The following is an 18,730-nucleotide window of genomic DNA, read 5'->3' as shown; positions in this document are numbered from 1 at the left end:
TGTGGACTAGTACGTGTGAGAAAGCACACGTGGTTCTGAACGTTCTAGCAGGGAACGCTTCATAACAACATACCTTTTACTCATACACTGTAGTCACTCGTTCCTACGTGTCTTACAGGTATTTATATAGCACTCACATCATACATCGAGGCTGAGTCACTCATTCCTACATGTCTTACAGCCCTCGTAAACCTACACCCTCGGACAATAGGTTATGAGCTCCGCAGCTACACACTAACCTGTCCATTCATTTAAGCTTCCACTGTGCTCACACTCCTTTAAACCTTCTCTCTTCGACCAGCACCCACATCAGCACCTCCTGCACCACAGTCTACACCTTCTCACTCCACACCCTCTCACGCCATGTCCAAATCTGTCAAACTCTCTCTGGGCTCAAACTGCCTCTACGACATACCATTCCTTGAGGATGATGGAGCAAACTACCAGCAATGGAAGTTTCGTCTCGAGACAGTGCTACGCATCAGAAAGCTCTGGAACATCACCCAGGGTAAGGAAGCTCAACCTTCAGACTCTGAACCTGACAAGCAGGCTGAATGGGATGACAAGGATCAAGATGCAAAGGTGCAGATCACGCTCATGCTCAAAGATACGCCTCTGAGCGGCATCATGTACGAGAAGACGGCGAAGTCTGTATGGGACAAACTCACCACGTGGTATGAGGGGAAGGGGAAACAGACTATAGCGTACCTCATCGGTGAACTATTCCGTGGTACCCTCTCTGATGAGACCGGTATGGAGGTACAGCTCGATGGCATGGTCCAAAAGGCCAACATTCTGGCCACCCTCAGACAGCCACTCGAAGACTCGCTGATCGCGGTCGCCATGGTCACATCGCTCCCTCCATCGTATTCAGTACTTCGCACCATCCTCATGTCGACAAGCGACAAGCTCACCATGGAGACGGTCACAAACCAGATCCTTACCGAAGAGTGCGAATGCCTCAAGGAGGGATCGCAGCATGCACTTGCCGCCAAGCTGTCAGATATGCCGTCAACATCGAAATCGAATGGGAAGCAGCTGAAATCCAGCAAGAAGTGTGGCTATTGCCACAAGCTGAACCACACAGAGGAGGAATGCTGAATGAAGAAAAGAGATGAGGAGAAGCAGGAGGAGGAGGAGGGTAGCGATGACAGTGAAGACCTTACGGCGAAGGTCATGTCCACCTGGGGTACCACAGTGTCCCCCATCCTCTGACTGTTCATCACCCATGCGCTCATGCAGCGCAGCCTACCCACCAACCATTGGATTCTCAACTCAGGTGCAACAGCATCCATGAGCTCACGCCGTGACTGGTTCATTCAATTCACGAACCTTACCTCACCGAAGCGCGTTTGGCTCGGAGACGGACGGTGCGTTCACACAGAAGGTATTGGGCAAATCTACCTTGATTTAGCCACCGACGACGGATGTACAACCCCGACGCTGCTACAGGATGTATACTACGTACCACAGCTCCAGGGCAACCTCCTCTCCACCTCGTGACTCACCGAATGAGGTCAGACCCTCACGTTCCACAGCGACGCCTGCAAAATCACCTGCAACAGCAAGACAACGGGCCTAGCGCACAAGACGGACGGTCTCTACGTCATCGAGTCGATCCCACATGCTCCCATGTGAGCATTCGTAGCGCACGCAGACTTCTCCATGGATCCTGATGAGTTTTCACTCGAAGCGCTGGCGGCTAAGACGATGACGCACAAGGCAAACATCATAAAGTGGCACCACAAGACCTGCCACATGGGTACCGAACTCATCCTACAAACGGTCTATCAAGGTGCGGTCAGTAACACGAACACCATGAGCAATGCGACTCATGATGTGAAGACCGGTAAGCCCATCCAGACGAGCATCAAGCCCTTGGCCACACACATCTGCACGCACGGGTGTACAGCCCATGATGTCAGACTCGACCTCAAGTCAGTCAAGCGCATCACCCTCGGGCATGCTCAAAACGTGAAGGCACATGCTGCCTCTCATCGAACGAGTGGGCGCACACACGACGCGCAAAACGCCACCTCCGATGAGGGCGTCCATACATGGCAGACACGCATGGTGATCGACTCTGAACTTCAACATGAAGTGCAGGGCAAACCGCTGAACTCACCTGCCGGCACTCCTCACAGGCCTCACGAACGACGAGCAGCTCGTATCACGATCGTAGCCGCTGAACATGACCCAACACTGCCACCACTTGATGCACCCAGTAGCACATCCACCGGTGATAGTGACAACAACAGCAGCAATGACAAAGACAACGAGGGCAACACAGTACCCTCATCCAGCCATCACGCTGTGTTGCCACGCCAGACCGCGTCAAACCCCTCACCTGCTCCTTCACCCCAGTGCGAAAATGAGAAGGAGGACTCACCTGTCATCTCAAAGGTCGCAACATCCCTCTCTCACACTCGGACTCAATGCTTGATCACTCCTACTCCTGCCCCAGAGGCTCCAAAGAGCCATGTCCATCAATCGACATGTGCGTGCCAAGTGCCAATTTGCGATGATGACCCGCGGCTTTCTGTCAGCACATACAAGCCCAAGACAGTCCTAGGAGACTTTGAAGCCAAGACAAAGCTGAGAATAGAGACCCCAGAAGTCCAGGAGAGAGCGAGAAGCGAAAGGGAACAGCCAGAGAGAGGAGGAAAGAACGCGCGTCAAGTGGGCGCAGTCGAATGCGACAAGACTCGTGCGGGCGCTATGGGTCACTCAGTTGACGAAGAACCTCGGAGAATCAACGTCAGATGCAGATCAACGGAAATTAGCGACAACCCCGTTCGTTAAGGCCACACTCAACGACGAGTACGACCGTCCATGCACCGCAATCAAGCATGATCCAGGCAAAGTCACATAGTGCAAACAGCGTACAGCAGCCCGGGTTCTATCTGCCCAGATAGACTCAAGAAACCCTATGCCACAGGCACTTACAATCCAATCCGTCCAAGCCACAGTATGTTTCAAAGACCGTCGGTCACGCACAGCACAAGCAGCATGAAGGATTCAGTTAGTGTTCTAAAAGTAGGTCCGCATTCCCACTGAGTGGGTGTGTTGGAAGTCATACAGACTTTATGTCCAATGGGACACGGACTTTGACGTTCCGCACGTGTTTGCTTATGTAATCATGTAGCCACAAGCGTGCTCGATCTTTTCCTGCTACCTCAGCACTCGCATCATACATCGAGGCTGAGATAAGCACCTACTGGATTCCTTACATACTTTTTACTCATACTCTGTAGTCACTCGTTCCTACGTGTCTTACAGGTATTTATATAGCACTCGCATCATACATCGAGGCTGAGTCACTTGCTCCTACGTGTCTTACAGCCCTCGTAAACCTACACCCTCGGACAATACAGAGTGGGCTGAACTTCAGCTTGCTGACGATCGAAGTCATTCGAGGCATCTGTTTGGTTGAGCATGCGATATTAACAGCTGTGATTCCGTTGAAGGACATGTAGCTCATTGGGCACTGCCACCACCATTAGATCCATCAGCATGCTCATAATGTTTGAAGGTCTTCCAAAAGCTGGACACAAGAACATCTTCCATGCCCTCAATTCCATACCTGCGAGATGGTGGAGCCAGCGCCACAACCATTATATCGCAGGGTGAACTGTACTTCAGCTCAATTGCCACTGCAGTCATCCAAGGCATCACCGCTGTCGTTAGCAGTGATCGATTAAATACTATTTTTGCCTGCATGTCAACAGTAAACGTCGATGTATCACCTTTTCCATGACGTTCCTAAGTGCACTGTTCATGGATGTCCTGGCGAAGCACGCGAGAAAAGTAAATGCAGCAGCGCAGCCATCTCCACCATGACCGTTAAGCAAAATGTGGCATGCCTTGTGACCTTCATTATAATGGTTGTGTCCACATCCTCGTCAACGTCGTGCTCAATTCGTCATAAATACAAGTTGAAACTGCATACCATGTACGTAAGCGAAACCACGGTTCTCAGTCACAATCCAGATGTCAAGATGAACAAAGCGATTGTGTTACCGTGATAAGCACTGCGATCAATCTTTCTGTTTCATGTAAGTGTTGGAAGTGAAGTGCGGAATGCACTTGGGTATGCGCTTGGCGTGCCGAGCACAAATGTTGTGCCGTGGTGAAACACGTCAGAAGCGGTACCTGGAGACAGAATGGTCGGAAAGGCATGGGCCCAGACAGGGGCAGAAGGTAGTATAAAGTACATACCTAGGTAGCCAGTTCCCTCAGCCATTTACACAACTCATTATGCACTCTAACGAGGTCACTGGGGAACTGGGATGGGGCGCGGACTGCTACCACGGTGTCCGGCCCGGGAAATTCCAAGAGTAAGTACTAAGGTTTGCTGCTTATGATGAGAAACCCCATATGTTCTGCACACAGCCACGTGTATAACTCTCATGCTAGATAATATTTTTAAAAAAACCCTTTTGAACTGATGAAAACGACCCACCCTACCCATTCATGGACGCATCGAGTCCATCATGGCCTACATTCGATAGCAATGGAAATGACACTCATGCAGACAATGCTTCTTTCTGGTGCCATGTGCACTGCTGATTTTGCGTGATGTGTGTATGGGACTGATGCGAGGATAAGGCAGGCGAGTGGGGAGAGAGAAGCCAGAAGGGAAGGGGAAAAAGAAAGAGCATCCCAACGCCGCAAAGTTGGCTTTTAAAGGATCTGTCAAATGAATGCACCCAGCAAATCACCTCTGGACGTCTCAGGCTTCAGCCTCGAGCCGATCCAGTGCAAGCGAGCAGTCCTCCCAAGGGACACCGTTGCGCATGGTATTTTCGTCCAGATTCACAGCACAGATGTACACGGCAGTGGGCAGCATGGAATGCTCTCCCGTGAGGCGCGCGAGATTGATGGCGATCATGGCATCGGTTAATTTGTAGCTCATAAGAAAACTGCCACGAGGATTGCCAGGAGCGTTAGACCCATATGCGGTGTCCATGAACGCCTGAAGATCCGTGCAGAAGCAGGATTTGAGCCGCCTGATACCATCCTTTTTCACATCCTCTATCCCGTATTTGTTGCCTAGACGAACGAGCGATGCCACAGCACCGAAAGGCAACTGCTTGTCCGCATAGAAACTATTCAAGATGCGCGTGAGTGCTGAAGTGACTCGAAGATCGAGCATTTTTGTGCATACTTTAAACCCTTGCGAAGCACACGCAGCAGAACGCGAAAATCACCGGGAAAGTCGTAGAGCGGGAGGACAGGACACCCATCCATCACCTCGACCATCCCCGGCCGCAGTGAAGCGAACAAGATGCGAAACATCGGCGAGCACCGCGCGAGAATTTCCTTGTCGATTCAAAATCCAACATTATCCACTTTGAGTATGATGTTGCCATCTGGCGACCAGAAGTCCTTGTCTCTCTGCATTCTCCTGGGTTGATGAACACAACGGATACGTGCTCAAGAGTGCGCGGTGGGTACGATGGAATCACTACTGATGAGGGCGAGATGAATGCGAGGTATGCGTGGGTGCCTCCGTGCATCAGATATTTATCGGATTTACCAACGATCGCCTCGCGTTTCGATGAATGCACGGCGAAGACACGAACCACTGACATGAGCCTCGAAGACCGCTTCGACGCGAGCTGGCCACAGGTCTTCTATTAGTGTTCGCTCTCACGCGTCATCCTTCCACTTGTCTTTAGCTTTTATCTTGCATCCCGCTCAGCTGGTGGCCTGCACGCAACTCAGCATACTGCCTCGTAACAACATGGCATTATTTCAGCTACTGAACTCACAAGTATGTTTCCGAGGTAAGGACCTACCAGCCGATCGAGTTGTCCTTCTCATCGAGGCCCGCCTGTATGATCGCGCAATGTAATTGTTACGTGAATAATTGGCTACGCTGCGGACCGTGCCGGCGACATTGTACGCTTGTAGATTACAAGTTACTGCAACCGAACAGCACGTGCGCACGCACCTCCAACGGCTATAAGACTTTCATGACCATATAACATACTGTAAATTCCAATCCATCCTCCATCCATCCGCGAACCTTAAACTGGCCGACATCGGACGCGTACGTAACCGAGGCGGGTGGGGTATACAACTTTGGTAGTGGCACAAATGCACATGCAACAGAATCATGAACGATGAACGTGAATGCGGACACGGGACCAAAAAAAAGGGACCCCTGCAGTAAAATGCGACTGGTATGTGAGTATATGTATATGTGACAGAACCTCCGTAGCGGCAAAGGAGAGGCGGGCGATCTTGCGGCAAGCAACGAGCGTCGAAAATAGCCAGTTACCGTGTTTGAGACGGGAGAGGGTTCTCATTGAAGAGGTCGGGAAGAAGATAGATTGTCTAGACAAGATTGAAAGGAGGTAACCGCGAGGAAGATCGAAGGAGCGGTGGAGTAGGAGGGAGAGGGTCATCGGCTAACGGAGGAAGTGCACGGTGGCGATGGGAGAACTCGATCATAGAGCAACGAGGATTATATCAAAACGCGACGCCAACATCTGCATTGTGCGACGCAGCAGCAGCCGCAAGGCGCGTCGAGCTCGGCATCCGCATCATCGTCGGACGCAAACCCGAGCTCCCCGACGTGCGATACGTCATGCCCGTCCCGATGCGCGGCTGCGGCCTCTGCGCCGGCGACGAAACAGCGCTCGCCGTTGCACCGAACCTCGATGTCGTAGGAGGAGCGGTGTGCACGACGGGGTCAGTAATCGCAGACGGGCGTACGGGCACATGTCCGTGCCGCGAACTCGAGTACTGAGGAAGGGACTGCATTCGCGTGCGTTCGGCGGGCCGTACAATGCCACTGCTGCTCGTGCTGTTGCTGATACTACTGCTCCCAACGCTTCCGGTCGAGAGCACCGACCTGATCGGCCCAGTGCCGTCCTGCGGACGACGAACGCGGGACTGGTCCTGCGGGAGCTTGAGCGGCCGGGGCACTTGTAAAGGCTTGACACTCGGAGTGAATGGGGTACGCAGAGAGCCGTGCACCGAGGACGCGCCACCAGACGCTACCCGACTACGCATCGCCGGACCAAAGTCAGATGTCTCGTCCACCTCAGATGCCGGCTCCTTCCCCACACGCGCCTTGGGCAGGGTATGCCGAGCAGCAGTAGTAGGTATCGCAGATACAGACGACGAAGACGACGCCTGTGCTCCCACCTCCTCACGTTCGTTGACGTACTTCAGCGGCGAGCGCAGCGCAGCACCCATCTTTCCCAGGCTCGGCATAGAGTTTAGCGACGACGCCAACATGCGTGCGCTCCGCTGCTCCGAAGGAGAGTCCAACGGGAATGACAACCGCGCACTCTCCACATGGTGCCAATCGTCCTCAAGCGTGTCCAGACTTGCAGAGCTCGTGACGCGCGAAGACGGGTGCGACTGCGACGAGCGCAATGACGATGGGCTGGACCTGAGCAGTCCAGCAGAGATCTGGTGAGTAAGCGGCGATGGCGCGCCTTCGTCTTCACTGCAAATCAGGTACGGCTCGCATCAGCCAGGGACGCGCCGGCGATCGGAAACACAAGCACGCACCTATCACTCCATCCAAGCCCCGTGGTAAGCCCAATCCCACCACGCAAAAGCTTCCCGTCCCTATGGCGGCGCCTTCTCTGCACCGTGTCACGCCCATCCTTGTACAACCCAGATTTGGTCATGATCGAGCCAACTATCAACGCACGAACAATCGTGCCACCATCAGTGCCTCATCATTAAACATCCCAACCAGCGCACTCACCACTCGACGCGACGCTCAAATGGCTCCCCGGCCGCTCACCCGCGCCCACCTGGCCAACAGGCGACGCATGCGGAAGCAGCTTCGAGTTCGGCGAAAGCAGACCATCGCGCAACATGAGGTTCCTAACGTCCAAACAAACCAATGCAACATACGTTTCAGCACAGCATCGCCCCGCCGCACAATCAGCATGGTCTCCCAGACAGCGAAAAGAACAACACTCACGGCAACGGCGTATGGATATCAATACTCGAATCCGTATCGCTCCCACTTGCCCGTCCCTCCTCTTCGCTCCCACTACCTTCTCCCCCTCCCTTCTCACCGTCCAGCATCCCAAACTCCGACATGCCCCTCGGCAACGGCAGCGGCGGCATCGCAGGCATGCGGGATCTGCGCCCTCGCTCGCTCCCGCGCCGCGTCATATCCTCGCCCCATGTCCGCCGTCCCCGCGACCCCGGGACGCCCTCGCTCATATGTCTTCGCAGGGCTGGCGCACTAACGCCGGCTCTTGAGCGGGTGCGCTCCAACGAGCGCGTCGATATGTACGAGCCTGAGGACTTCCGGCGCGGCCGCGGGGTGCTTGCGAGGATCGTCTTGATATCCGGACTCTCGGCGCGCATTTCCGGTGCAGGTGCAGGTGCAGGAGTCGGAGATGGCGATGATGATGGTGACCGCGACGGCGATGGTGGCGGGAGCGGTGGCAGGGCCTTGTCCGTGTCGATTCGCTGCACTAGTGGTCTACTCGTGGGCGGCCAGATGACACTGCTACCTTGGCTTGAACCTCTCTCATGTGTAGGTGAGAATCCCAACTGCGTTAGTGAAAATCTGCTCGTGGGCGGCGGCCAGATGACACTGCTATCTTGACTTGAACTTCTCTCATGTGTAGCTGAGAACCCTAAAGCGCGGCCAAGACTCCTCCTGTGCGGCAAGCCCTCAACGGCCGGCACGCGCACGCGCTCAATGATGTCCACGTCCTCCTGCAGCGGCGGCAGGTCGCGCATGTCGATTTCCGAGATCGAGTCATGCACCGAGTGTCGAAGACGCCGCAGCAGCGGTGGGCTGCTCAGCTCCAGTGAGTTTTCCTCTTCATCGCTCTGACGGTCATGTGCATGCGACGACGGGATGTCATCCAACTCCACCCTCGTCAGCTCCTCCGTCTCCTCCTCACATATCCTCTCCTCCGCGCCCACACTCTTCTCCTGACCTCCATATCTGGGCGCCGGTATCTTCAGGCTTCCGTTCGACGAGTACGACCGCAGCGAGCGCGTTTCCGCGGGCGTGACGCTCGCTGACGGCGAGAGCCCCGGCGTGCTCGCGCTATGTATGCTGCTCGCGAGCGAGCTCCTGCGCGAGGACGCAGAAGAGAGCTTGGATACTCGCCGTGCGCGTGCGGCGGAGAGGAAGAGGACCGTCTCCTGGTCGGAGAGGGGCGATGGGCCGGGTACTGGCGGGAGGGGTAGCACAGGCGGGGCACACGGTGGAGGGTTCTGCGCGGTGAGAGCGGCATGCAGGAGGGCCGCGGTAGAGGATGTGGATGCAGATGCGGGGATGTTCGTATTCGCGCTGAGGGGCGTCGTGAGCGGGGTAAAGTAGCAGGAGGACGAGCTCGCGCTGAGCGGCGAGAGCGGGAACGATGCAGGGATGTGAGACGGCGGCACGGGGAAGGAAGAGAGCAGGAGTGGGACGCCGGCGCGCTTCTCGCGAAGAGAGCGGGACTGGGTACGTGTATGCGTGTGCGACGAGGACGGTGGGGACGACATGGCTGACGTGTGTGCTGCGTTGAGTGCGCGGAGAGATTCGGCGGGCTCAAAAAGGCGTACCGGCAATGCAGAATGGCCAAGGGAGCGTACTGATGATCGGCGATCGAGCCTAAGAAATGGGGACCAAGAATAATCCGACGAATGGCTGCGCTGAAGAATGCCATCGAAAGAGAGGTCAGTGCGTCACGTTAAAAACGAGTGAAATTCGGGTGAAAGTGAATTGCTGCCGAGATATCATTGGTGGCTCTCGTCGGCTAATTGCATGCGCTCTGCCAGATATGGTGTACGACGAGTACATCAGACAGAGAACTCACCAGCAAGGCACTTTATCCTGCTATTCTAGACGGTTGCACAGGGTGGAGAATAGATCCACCTAACTGACAAGCTCCTCAAACGAACGTCTCGCTAGCCGAGAAGAGTCCTTCTATAGCCAAGACGGGATACCTGCAATATTTGCGAGCCTGTGGGGACGTCGGTTGTCAGATGTGCATCATATGCAGGTACGGTGACGCGAGAGGGGGAACAAGGGTAAGAGAGGCATCGTACGCGAAAAACACACCCGATCCGGGCTACGTAACCCTCTATCAACATTGTCTTTGACCTCGATTATCATCCGATAACCACGGATGACTGGGGTTGAGCCACTTTGACCATCGACCTCCCAAGAGATCAACCCATGATCTGTGCGCGATCATCCTAGAGTGACGTCCTGCTTAAAGGTTTCATGCTGTGGAGGGACTCTGCTGAACTGGCAGATAGCAGCGGACGACTCCCTCGCCAATGATCACGCACAAGTCATGCTTTGACTCCTTGATCTTGGTCATTGACCGGGATCGAGTCAGAGATATTAATCCTCAACCCGCACGTCATCGCGTTCAGCGCGTACGCATAACCAGATCCAGATTGAAATCGGTCCCGTTCCTTCGAACCCTGCCCCGAATTCTCCACAAGAAAAGAAGTCGGCGACAGGATGGGATACTTACGAGACGAAGGTCCTTCCGTAGCAAGGCTAAGGTATGCCTGCAATATCGCAAGCCTGTGGAGACGTCGGTCGTCAGATGAGCATCATATATGCGGGTAGGGTGACGCGATCGGAGGCTCAAAGGTAAAAGAGATATCGCACGCTGAGTACACATGGCACACCCCATCCGCGCCACACACTTCACCCGCCGTCAGCGGGATGAGCGCGTACGCATAACCAGATCCAGAGTGCAATCGGATCCGTTCATTCGACCCCTGCTCCGAATTCCCCACAAGAAAGGAAGCCGGGGACAGGATGGATACTTACAAGACGAAAGTCCTTCCGTAGCAAGGCTCAGGTATACCTGCAATATTCGCAAGCCTGTGGGGACGTCGATCGTCAGATGTGCATCATATATGCGGGTAAGAGTGACGCGAGCGGAGGCCCAAAGGTAAGAGAGATATCGTACACTGGGTACGCATAGCCCAATGATCACGCACAAGTCGTGCTCTGACCCCTTGACCCTGGTCTTGACCTGGTCCTTGACCGGGATCAGGTCAGAGATATTGAGCCTTCACCCGCACGTCAGCGAGTTGAGCGCGTAAACGGTCCCAGGAATTTCCCACAAGAAAAGAAGCCGGCGACAGGATGGGATACTTACGAGACGAAGGTCCTTCCGTAGCAAGGCTAAGGTGTACCTGCAATATTCGCAAGCCTGTGGGGACGTCGGTCATCAGATGAGCATCATATATGCGGGTAGGGTGACGCGAGCGCAGGCTCAAAGGTAAGAGAGATCGTACGCTGAGTACACAAAGAGCACACCCCATCCGCGCCATATTCCTCATCCACCAACGTTGGCTTTAACCCCGGTTATCATCCCATAACCACCGGATGACTGGGGTCGACCCACTTTGACCATCGATCTCCCAAGGGGTCGAGCCATGATCTGTGCATGATCGCACTCACAAGCCCGGAGTGATGTCCTAATAGGAGATTTCACGCTTCACCGACGAATAGCAGGGGACGGCTCCCTCGTCAATGATCACGCACAAGTCATGCCTTGACCCGTTGACGGTATTGACACCGGAATCAGGTCAAAGATATCAAGCCTTCACCCGCACGTCACTGGGTTGAGCGCGTACACGTAACCAGTGTATCGTATATGCGGGTAGGGTCACGCGAGCGGAGGCTTAGGCGTAAGAGAGATATCGTACGCTGAGCACACATAGCACACCTCATCCATCCGCGCCACACACTTCACCCGTACGTCAGCGGGTTGAGCGCATACGCAGTCCCAGGAATTTCCCACAAGAAAAGAAGCCGGGGACAGGATAGGATACTTACGAGATGATCGTCCGCAAGCACAAGGACACTGTGGGGAAAGCAGAGAAGATACAGTGCAAGATGTGGGACCGACAAGCGAAGAAGAGGACGTCTTCGGGAGCGCTGAGGCGATCAATGATTATGCGGACGTCAAGGGTATGTGCGAGCGGGACGTTGGGGAGCGACTGTGTGCGCGAGCGTGAGGTAGCTGCGTGCAGGAGGGCGAAGTTAGCACGTTGCACGGGCGGAGCCCCAGGCACGCAAGCTATGTAGATTAAACGGCGGGAAGACTCGAAAGCGAGGAACGGAGACATTTGCGAAGACTCATAACCGCACATGCCATGCGCCGGAAAGCGAAATGAAATAAAGAAAGAGACCCACGAGCAGTGGCGCTGGTGCGCGTCCGGAAGGGGCAGGCCAATTGTCTTTCAGCGGCCTCGAGGCGCTCTACCGGGCCCGTGCAGGTTTGAGCGTGTGGGCGGTGGTCGATGCAACGGCCGCGGAGCTCGCTGTGTCGGCGCGTCCAGGCGTCGGAGAGGGGAATGGATTAGAAGGGGGATAGGGGGGAAGAGAGGAGGAAAGAGAGACGGCGGACGGGGAAGAAGGACTGGCTCGGAGGGGCGCATGGCAAGCGTGTTAGCGCGAGAAGCCAGCAGTGTGCGCTTCCATATCCGGCAATTCCCATTTCCCCCTCGCCGCCGGTTTTGATCCCGGGCACGGTGGCCCCGCGTTCTGCGCCCGTCGTCGGCTTCCTCGAGTGCAGATGCCGGCCGGCGTCGGGCCACACTTCGCACGCCGTCTACAACGTCGTGCTGCACTGGCATGTCCATCGCTAACGTCCATCCCGCTTGCTCGGCCAACGCCTGCCGCTGCCTGCCTCGGTGCCTCTGCCGACTCGCGATTCAGCCCCTGCACCCTCTCGATATTCGCCGCCAGGCACTTGCGGGCCATGGTTACGTCGCTCTCTAGGCAGCCCTGTCCATCCGCAGACCGCTCGCGATCCGCCGTGCCCGTGCCTCACTGGATGCATCATGCGTTATTCGGCTCTCTCGCTCGTTGCTGTCTCCCACCGGTGCTTGTTCCGACCTGCTCGGGTTGCACACTGCAAATCCGATGCCGGGCCGCGAATCCTGCTGTGAGCTATCACCTCGAGCGTGCCACTCCTTCATCTGCCATGCTGCTCGGATATCATCATCACCTAGCTTTCTGGTGCGGAGGTCTGCTGTACGCGCCACGCATTACACGCCACAAATTGTCCCAGACTTGACTTCCTCCTTTCGGATTCTCTTCACCCAGCCGCTTACTCCCATCCGCCATCAAACGGATAGCAACCTCAATCAGAGGATCGCACGCTAGCACGACTACACACCACGACTATCGCCAGAACCACGTCTAGCATCCCAGAGAAGAGCTGCCAACACAGGCTAACAATGAACATTGCTCTCCGAACGTGCGCTCCTCGCCGACGTCTGGTCCCTCTGGCCCGCCGACTCAATCCGAGCTTCAACTTGACGTGAGGAGGAGACGGAGGAGCTGACGAGGGTAGACTTGCGGCGCTTGAGAACCGCCACTTGCTCCACCGCGGTCGGCCATCCTCGCATCTCTGCACTCGCCGACGCCGTCATCTACGCCGATGCACTGCGCTCACTTCCCCCGACGCCGCGTCTACTACTCGCACTGTTGACTCCGTCGAGACTGCTAGGCCCCCTGAAAGACGAGACTGCCCACGTCTCCGTGTGCGATAGCGCTGGATACGCGAATGTGAAGCCAGTGAGTTTGCGCCCATCTCGTTTCACAGACGCGATGCGCTGCATTGCGTCTGACAGACTGTGCGCGTCCGCCTCTGCCCGGAACGTCGGCGACGACAAGCATGAAACGGTCGCTCTGCGTTCGGTTTGCAATCGACGACAATATGGGAGCGGCCTGCGTTGAAGCGCAACACTCGCACTCGGCATGGCCTTCGTGCGTTGGAGCATCAAAAGAGGCCGCTGGGTCGCCCACATCGCCGTACGCGGCACACGGAACGACGAGCGAGGATAACAGAGCACTGGGCCGCGTATGTGAGAATGCGAAACCAGTCAGTTTTCACGCATCTCGTGAGAAGCGACGCCAACACGCGCGCTCGCATGCATCCGGCAGACTGAGCCCGTCCGCCTCCGCTCGGAACGTGAGCGACGACGTAGCAATGCGATGCGCCGCGTTGACCATGAAACGGTCGCTCAACGCTCTGCGGTCACGACCGACAGCGTGATCGAGAACATCGGAGCGGGCTGCGTTGAAGCACGACGCCCGCAGCCGGCATGGCTCTTGTGCGCTTGACACACAGAAACGACGACACGCGTGCTGCTCGGCCTTCGTCCGCGACGCGCGGCGTCCACTCACCATAGCGTCGGTACCCCTCCATCTTACCTTGCGGCTCACACCATCGTATCTCGCCTCCACAGGCGCGAGACTGTCTCGGCCTTCCATTCGTGCATCCGCGCCGTCAAACGCATCGACTGCTCTGCCAACGCGCGCACGCGGGCTCGACTGACGCCTGTCAACTCACGCTCGAGCATCAAACGAGATCGCAGGGCGCCGCGCAAGACCTGCAGCGCCGCTAGGTCGTACGGAACGATGTGCGAGGACAAGCAGAGGACTGGGCCGCGTATGTGGGAATATAAAATCGGTAAGTTCACACCCATCTCGTTCACAAAACAGACGATGAGACGCGTGCACTTGCATTGCGACTGGGCAGGCCGGGTCCGTCCATCTCTGTGTGGAACGTGGACGACGACCTGTTCTTCGATAACGATGCGCCACGTCTCGCGCCCGTCATCGTCCTGTGACGATAACGCACCTCCATGCGGCGGCGGGGTACGCGCTGACAATCAGACGGTGCTCTCGCAAGCACTTCGAGGCATCGAGGCCTCGACGCGATGCAGGGAAGATCCGAACGTCGCAGGGGACGATCCGCACGAACACGGGCTTCCAAGCTCGAGACGTGCCGCGATGGCCCAGAGCAGACGTTCTGCGGCGCGAATGCGTCAGGTTCGTTGCTTCGCGTGTCATGTACGAGTCATGCTTACAGAGGAAGTCCGAGTCATCGGGGTGAGCAGAGCATCCTCTCCAAAGCTCTCACGGCATTATGCGTTCTCAGTTCACGCATGCGATAGAAGCGCACTCCCGTCGAGGTTCGAACGTGCGGTGTTGCGCCTCGTCCCGCGGACAGATGGCCGTTCTCGACGTGTGGTGGGCGAAGCGGCTCGCGTGTGCGCGGCCCGGGTGCTTTGCATTTCCTTTGGATTTCTTATTGTGTTACACAACTACTGTACATGGTGAATACACTGCATGGCGATCCGGGATCTATCTGGTGTGACGGTCAGATGCGGGCCTTGGGGTGCTTGTGGAAGGTACGGATGGCGATCCGCGAGGGGCGTAGCCCGTCGGTTGACGGGACTGCATGCAAACGGTGTCGGACGCCCGGCGCATGAAATGCGGACTCGGGGGGAGCGTGGAGGCCCTACTGACAGGACCGACCGATGCGCGGTGGGCGCGGTATAGTTGAGTGAGAGGAGGGCGAGCCTGCGTGCGTCGCTCGCGGTACAGATGCCGTTCATGGGATTCTGCGCGCGACGTTCGACCCGGCAGAACAGCGGGGGTGGGGACCAACGCGACGGGCGCGTCATGCGAGGACGACGTTTGCGCGCGCTCGACTCGAAGAAGGCCGAATGGCCGCTCTCGCGAACCCGGGCAGACGGCGATGCGCGCGTTGTTGTCTCAGTTAGACGATGCACCAGTGCCAGCTTCGGAGCGACGCGAGTGCGCGATAGGCGACGGGGCTCAGCCCCGTGAGCGCGATGCTGCGATTCGCGGTAGCCGTGCATCGAAAGTGTCCACGGGGACCGGACCTCCCTCGCATTCCCAGGCCAGAGTCTGTGACTCGCACGCAAGCTAAGTAAAGCACTACCTTTCTGATTGCGCTGCGTCCGGACTTCTGAGAAGGATGAGAAGATGGACGGCGCCTGGCCGCGATGGAAGGAATGATGTCGACGGAAGATGAGGATGCGAGGGTCCCTCTTGTGGCTCGGCCGTCATAATATTGGAGAAGCTATGGGGCTGGGTGTGCCGGACGGGCTAGAATATCTGTACGAACGGTTCTTGGGACTCACGCCTGGCTGAAAAGAGTCATCATTCAGCCGCAAGCTGTCCGCTGGATGCTCAGACTGGGGACGTCCTTCTACGCTTCCCAAATCCTGTACGGCGAGTCTGTCTGCGTGGAACGTCTGACTCAAGTTGATTATTCTAAGAAAGGGACAGTGGACAGACCTTATGAATTTCATGTACAGCATTGTCGTCCTTTGCATGATTTGCAAAAGTATACTCTGACTGGCCTTCACGGATCCATCTATTACACAAGTCTGACAATGCAGAATCCGGACTTGACTATGCCGCTAGAGCCGCCATGCTTCTCATCGCCGGTGAGTGCTTTGCTAAATGGGCTCAGCTGCGAGAAAACGACCAGAGAGCTCATCTGATGTCTCGGAACATACGCGTGCATAGCGAAGAAGGTCGGAACGTGCTTCGTCAAAGTCTCGGCCCACAAGCACGGTGCAGAGCCGCATGGACATGGATTGCATCCTTCGTTCTTCGAAGCCCATATTGCATGCCGTGCGCAGTCTTGATACCAAACAGGCATCAGGAGCTCCGCGATGTTACTAAGATATCAGCTAATCGACACGTCTCGTGAACGTAATGCAGTTCGGACACATCCTGAAAATACCAACCGACCCGGGGTCCCTGGGACTGCACCTTCAAACTTTGTGCGATTTCTCTGCATTTTTGATGTCCACAAGAAGAACTGCTTGGAGTATTTTGGTATGTCTCAGCGTGATATAAATTTCAACCATTTCAGTGTTGTTTGGCTCTGGTTCTGGAGGAATACACCCAGAGCACCCTTCTGCGTTGACCAGTGAAATTGCACAACAGGGCATGAGAATATCCGGAACTTACCAGGCCGTCCGCTTACATGAACTTCCATGTCTAGCCCCATGGAAGTGCAGGCATGACAATATCTCACACTTGTAATGAGGTATGGTGGGCCCCTGCGCGAACGAGACACGGAGATCCACGAGAAGTTTCGCGGGCTTTCGTTGGTGCTGCTGGCTCCCTGAAATCCCGTCAGAATCAGTGCATCCATCAGAGCAGAGCAGTACATATCATCTCAAAGAGAATGCGATGCGATTAGTGTACCGTCGAAAACCTTGCAGGCCAGCGCATTGGTGGAATACACAGTTCGGGTCTTCCAGTTTCATCTTGATGACACCCACAACTTCACCGAACAATGGACACCATGAGGCATGGCTAGATCTACGTAAATTAAAACAACGCGGAGTCCAGGTGATCTGGATCAATAGTGGCCGTAAGATCGATGCATCGTGATCTTCGATGATCTTGGTGGCCACAGTCTTTTGGGGTCCTGGTCGCACACATCGGGATGTGAAGGGGCAAGAAGAAGGGCAACCCGGTCCTCGCTCCATCGGTATTTGACCATTCGACCAACACGCACGCACACTCATCTGCACCTGTTCTCCCAAAACCCCTGCCGTTTGCTCCTCTGCGCTCTCTACCTCCCTCATGGTGTGGTCTATTTCTAAATGTGGCAATCTTTGCATCTCTACTGTTCCGCCTGTCAACCATCATTGTCAATGCCACTCACCTGGGCTGAACGTCGACGACCATGGCAGCCAAGCCAACACGACTAGCTTGTCACGGTGTTCAAACTTCATGCATGCCTCTGCAGTCCCTGATGCAATCACCTCGGCGAGTATAGATGAGTACTTTCCTCTTACCAAGCTTGTTCTGGGCCAGATACTGACATAGAGTCGAGCATCAGTAAGAAGTCGAGGACAGCGCTGAACAGCGTTTCAAGGGAGGCAAACGTCAAGTACGGAGAACTCGATCACGTGATCGCGTTTATTGAGGCGCCTGTGGTACGTTGCAGCGTCGCTTGCTCACTCCCATCATTAGCTCATTCTTTCCCTTTTTCAATAAATTTCTAGTGCTGTCCAAGCCAGAATTTCTGGACCTGGAAGCTGATTGTTGCCTATGATCAGCCGCCATTAGTCCAAGGTAAATAGGGTTGATAACTAGGATAAGCTCGAGTCGCAGTTGAATCATCACGCTCACCAGGATGCTCCGAGGATAATGTCTACAGGGTCTAATCGATAGCTGATGTGGGAGAAGGGTGAGTTATAATATAAATAACAAGTCACCGAAGCACGGACTAATTTACGGTCGTGCACTTGGACGCAAGCGGCGCGCTTCGACTGATAGTCGGCGAAGGCTGTCGTCAGCGATGCAATGCCAATGCGATGCAGGTTAGGTCACGGTAGGTTTACTCTCCCATATGAATACTGAGTGTTTGCCTCAGGATTCCATGTCGTTTTTCAAGCAACGACGTCTTGGAAGGGAGGTCAATTCGGTGTCCATGGTAAGCAAGCTATTGATGTCATGTCGATCCATCAGATCATGATCTGACTCTCAGTCTAGTACGGGCTCGCGGATACTAGCAATACGTCAAGAAACGTTCACAATGTTCCTCGACATTTGCGGCCGGCCTGAGGCTCAAGCCGCTCAAAGTGAGTGGTACTTTCAATCTGAGCTCTCCTGCCCGTGAATGAACTAAATATGCTCTAGAGCGGCGCGATGAATCAAGATAGTGGTCCTCATCAAGAGCAAGTTACAACAGATCCCAGATTCCGATTCACAGGGTAAGTGGAAGATTCAGAGTCGATGCACCATCGCAGACTAACCAATCGACTGCAACCGCGCGAACGTAGACACTGCTTGCCTTCCGCTGTGCTCCCCACACCGTATCTAACCCAGCTGGCCATTCTCGATGGCGTGCGATGAGCTGAACAAGGAACTCATTGAATACATGGCCGAAACCGATGCACGGTGGACCCCCACATGTTA

The 18,730-nt window shown here is 55.4% G+C and overlaps 9 protein-coding genes across 9 annotated transcripts; 2 read left to right on the top strand and 7 right to left on the bottom strand.

Annotated features, from left to right (window-relative positions):
* Positions 1–4,732: 4,732 nt before the first annotated feature.
* On the bottom strand, positions 4,733–5,298 carry LAESUDRAFT_815179 (uncharacterized protein; the record flags this gene model as incomplete). The annotated part of the gene is made up of 2 exons (XM_040914664.1): positions 4,733–5,108; positions 5,168–5,298. The coding sequence occupies 2 exons, from the start codon at positions 5,296–5,298 to the stop codon at positions 4,733–4,735; spliced, it is 507 nt and encodes a 168-aa protein (XP_040760263.1).
* A 1,123-nt stretch (positions 5,299–6,421) lies between these two features.
* Positions 6,422–9,601, bottom strand: LAESUDRAFT_401492 (uncharacterized protein). The gene is made up of 4 exons (XM_040902312.1): positions 7,955–9,601; positions 7,733–7,854; positions 7,531–7,663; positions 6,422–7,465 (listed from the first exon to the last, which is right to left on the bottom strand). The coding sequence occupies exons 1-4, from the start codon at positions 9,487–9,489 to the stop codon at positions 6,478–6,480; spliced, it is 2,778 nt and encodes a 925-aa protein (XP_040760262.1). The 5' UTR covers positions 9,490–9,601; the 3' UTR covers positions 6,422–6,477.
* LAESUDRAFT_730016 (uncharacterized protein) lies at positions 9,525–9,914 on the top strand. The gene has a single exon (XM_040909761.1). It carries the CDS (start codon positions 9,606–9,608, stop codon positions 9,864–9,866), a length of 261 nt encoding a protein of 86 aa, XP_040760261.1. The 5' UTR covers positions 9,525–9,605; the 3' UTR covers positions 9,867–9,914.
* Positions 9,915–10,758: 844 nt separating this feature from the next.
* On the bottom strand, positions 10,759–11,420 carry LAESUDRAFT_730015 (uncharacterized protein). The gene has a single exon (XM_040909760.1). The coding sequence runs from the start codon at positions 11,284–11,286 to the stop codon at positions 11,008–11,010; it is 279 nt and encodes a 92-aa protein (XP_040760260.1). The 5' UTR covers positions 11,287–11,420; the 3' UTR covers positions 10,759–11,007.
* Positions 11,421–13,219: 1,799 nt separating this feature from the next.
* LAESUDRAFT_401707 (uncharacterized protein) lies at positions 13,220–13,984 on the bottom strand. Its single transcript, XM_040902314.1, has 2 exons — positions 13,970–13,984; positions 13,220–13,932 (listed from the first exon to the last, which is right to left on the bottom strand). Exon 2 carries the CDS (start codon positions 13,774–13,776, stop codon positions 13,399–13,401), a length of 378 nt encoding a protein of 125 aa, XP_040760259.1. The 5' UTR covers positions 13,777–13,932; positions 13,970–13,984; the 3' UTR covers positions 13,220–13,398.
* A 223-nt stretch (positions 13,985–14,207) lies between these two features.
* On the top strand, positions 14,208–15,305 carry LAESUDRAFT_401246 (uncharacterized protein). Its single transcript, XM_040902311.1, has one exon. It carries the CDS (start codon positions 14,390–14,392, stop codon positions 15,092–15,094), a length of 705 nt encoding a protein of 234 aa, XP_040760258.1. The 5' UTR covers positions 14,208–14,389; the 3' UTR covers positions 15,095–15,305.
* On the bottom strand, positions 14,974–15,985 carry LAESUDRAFT_401606 (uncharacterized protein). The gene has a single exon (XM_040902313.1). The coding sequence runs from the start codon at positions 15,637–15,639 to the stop codon at positions 15,079–15,081; it is 561 nt and encodes a 186-aa protein (XP_040760257.1). The 5' UTR covers positions 15,640–15,985; the 3' UTR covers positions 14,974–15,078.
* A 488-nt stretch (positions 15,986–16,473) lies between these two features.
* LAESUDRAFT_730009 (uncharacterized protein) lies at positions 16,474–16,852 on the bottom strand. Its single transcript, XM_040909759.1, has 2 exons — positions 16,766–16,852; positions 16,474–16,712 (listed from the first exon to the last, which is right to left on the bottom strand). Exons 1-2 carry the CDS (start codon positions 16,803–16,805, stop codon positions 16,567–16,569), a joined length of 186 nt encoding a protein of 61 aa, XP_040760256.1. The 5' UTR covers positions 16,806–16,852; the 3' UTR covers positions 16,474–16,566.
* Positions 16,685–17,740, bottom strand: LAESUDRAFT_401777 (uncharacterized protein). The gene is made up of 4 exons (XM_040902315.1): positions 17,605–17,740; positions 17,472–17,549; positions 16,766–17,419; positions 16,685–16,712 (listed from the first exon to the last, which is right to left on the bottom strand). Exons 2-3 carry the CDS (start codon positions 17,492–17,494, stop codon positions 16,972–16,974), a joined length of 471 nt encoding a protein of 156 aa, XP_040760255.1. The 5' UTR covers positions 17,495–17,549; positions 17,605–17,740; the 3' UTR covers positions 16,685–16,712; positions 16,766–16,971.
* Positions 17,741–18,730: the final 990 nt, after the last annotated feature.

This window comes from Laetiporus sulphureus (assembly GCF_001632365.1).
Source record: "Laetiporus sulphureus 93-53 unplaced genomic scaffold LAESUscaffold_47, whole genome shotgun sequence".
Taxonomy (NCBI): Eukaryota; Fungi; Basidiomycota; class Agaricomycetes; order Polyporales; family Laetiporaceae; genus Laetiporus; species Laetiporus sulphureus.
The sequence above is the reverse complement of the archived record's forward strand: the minus strand, read 5'-3'. Positions and strand labels throughout refer to the sequence as shown.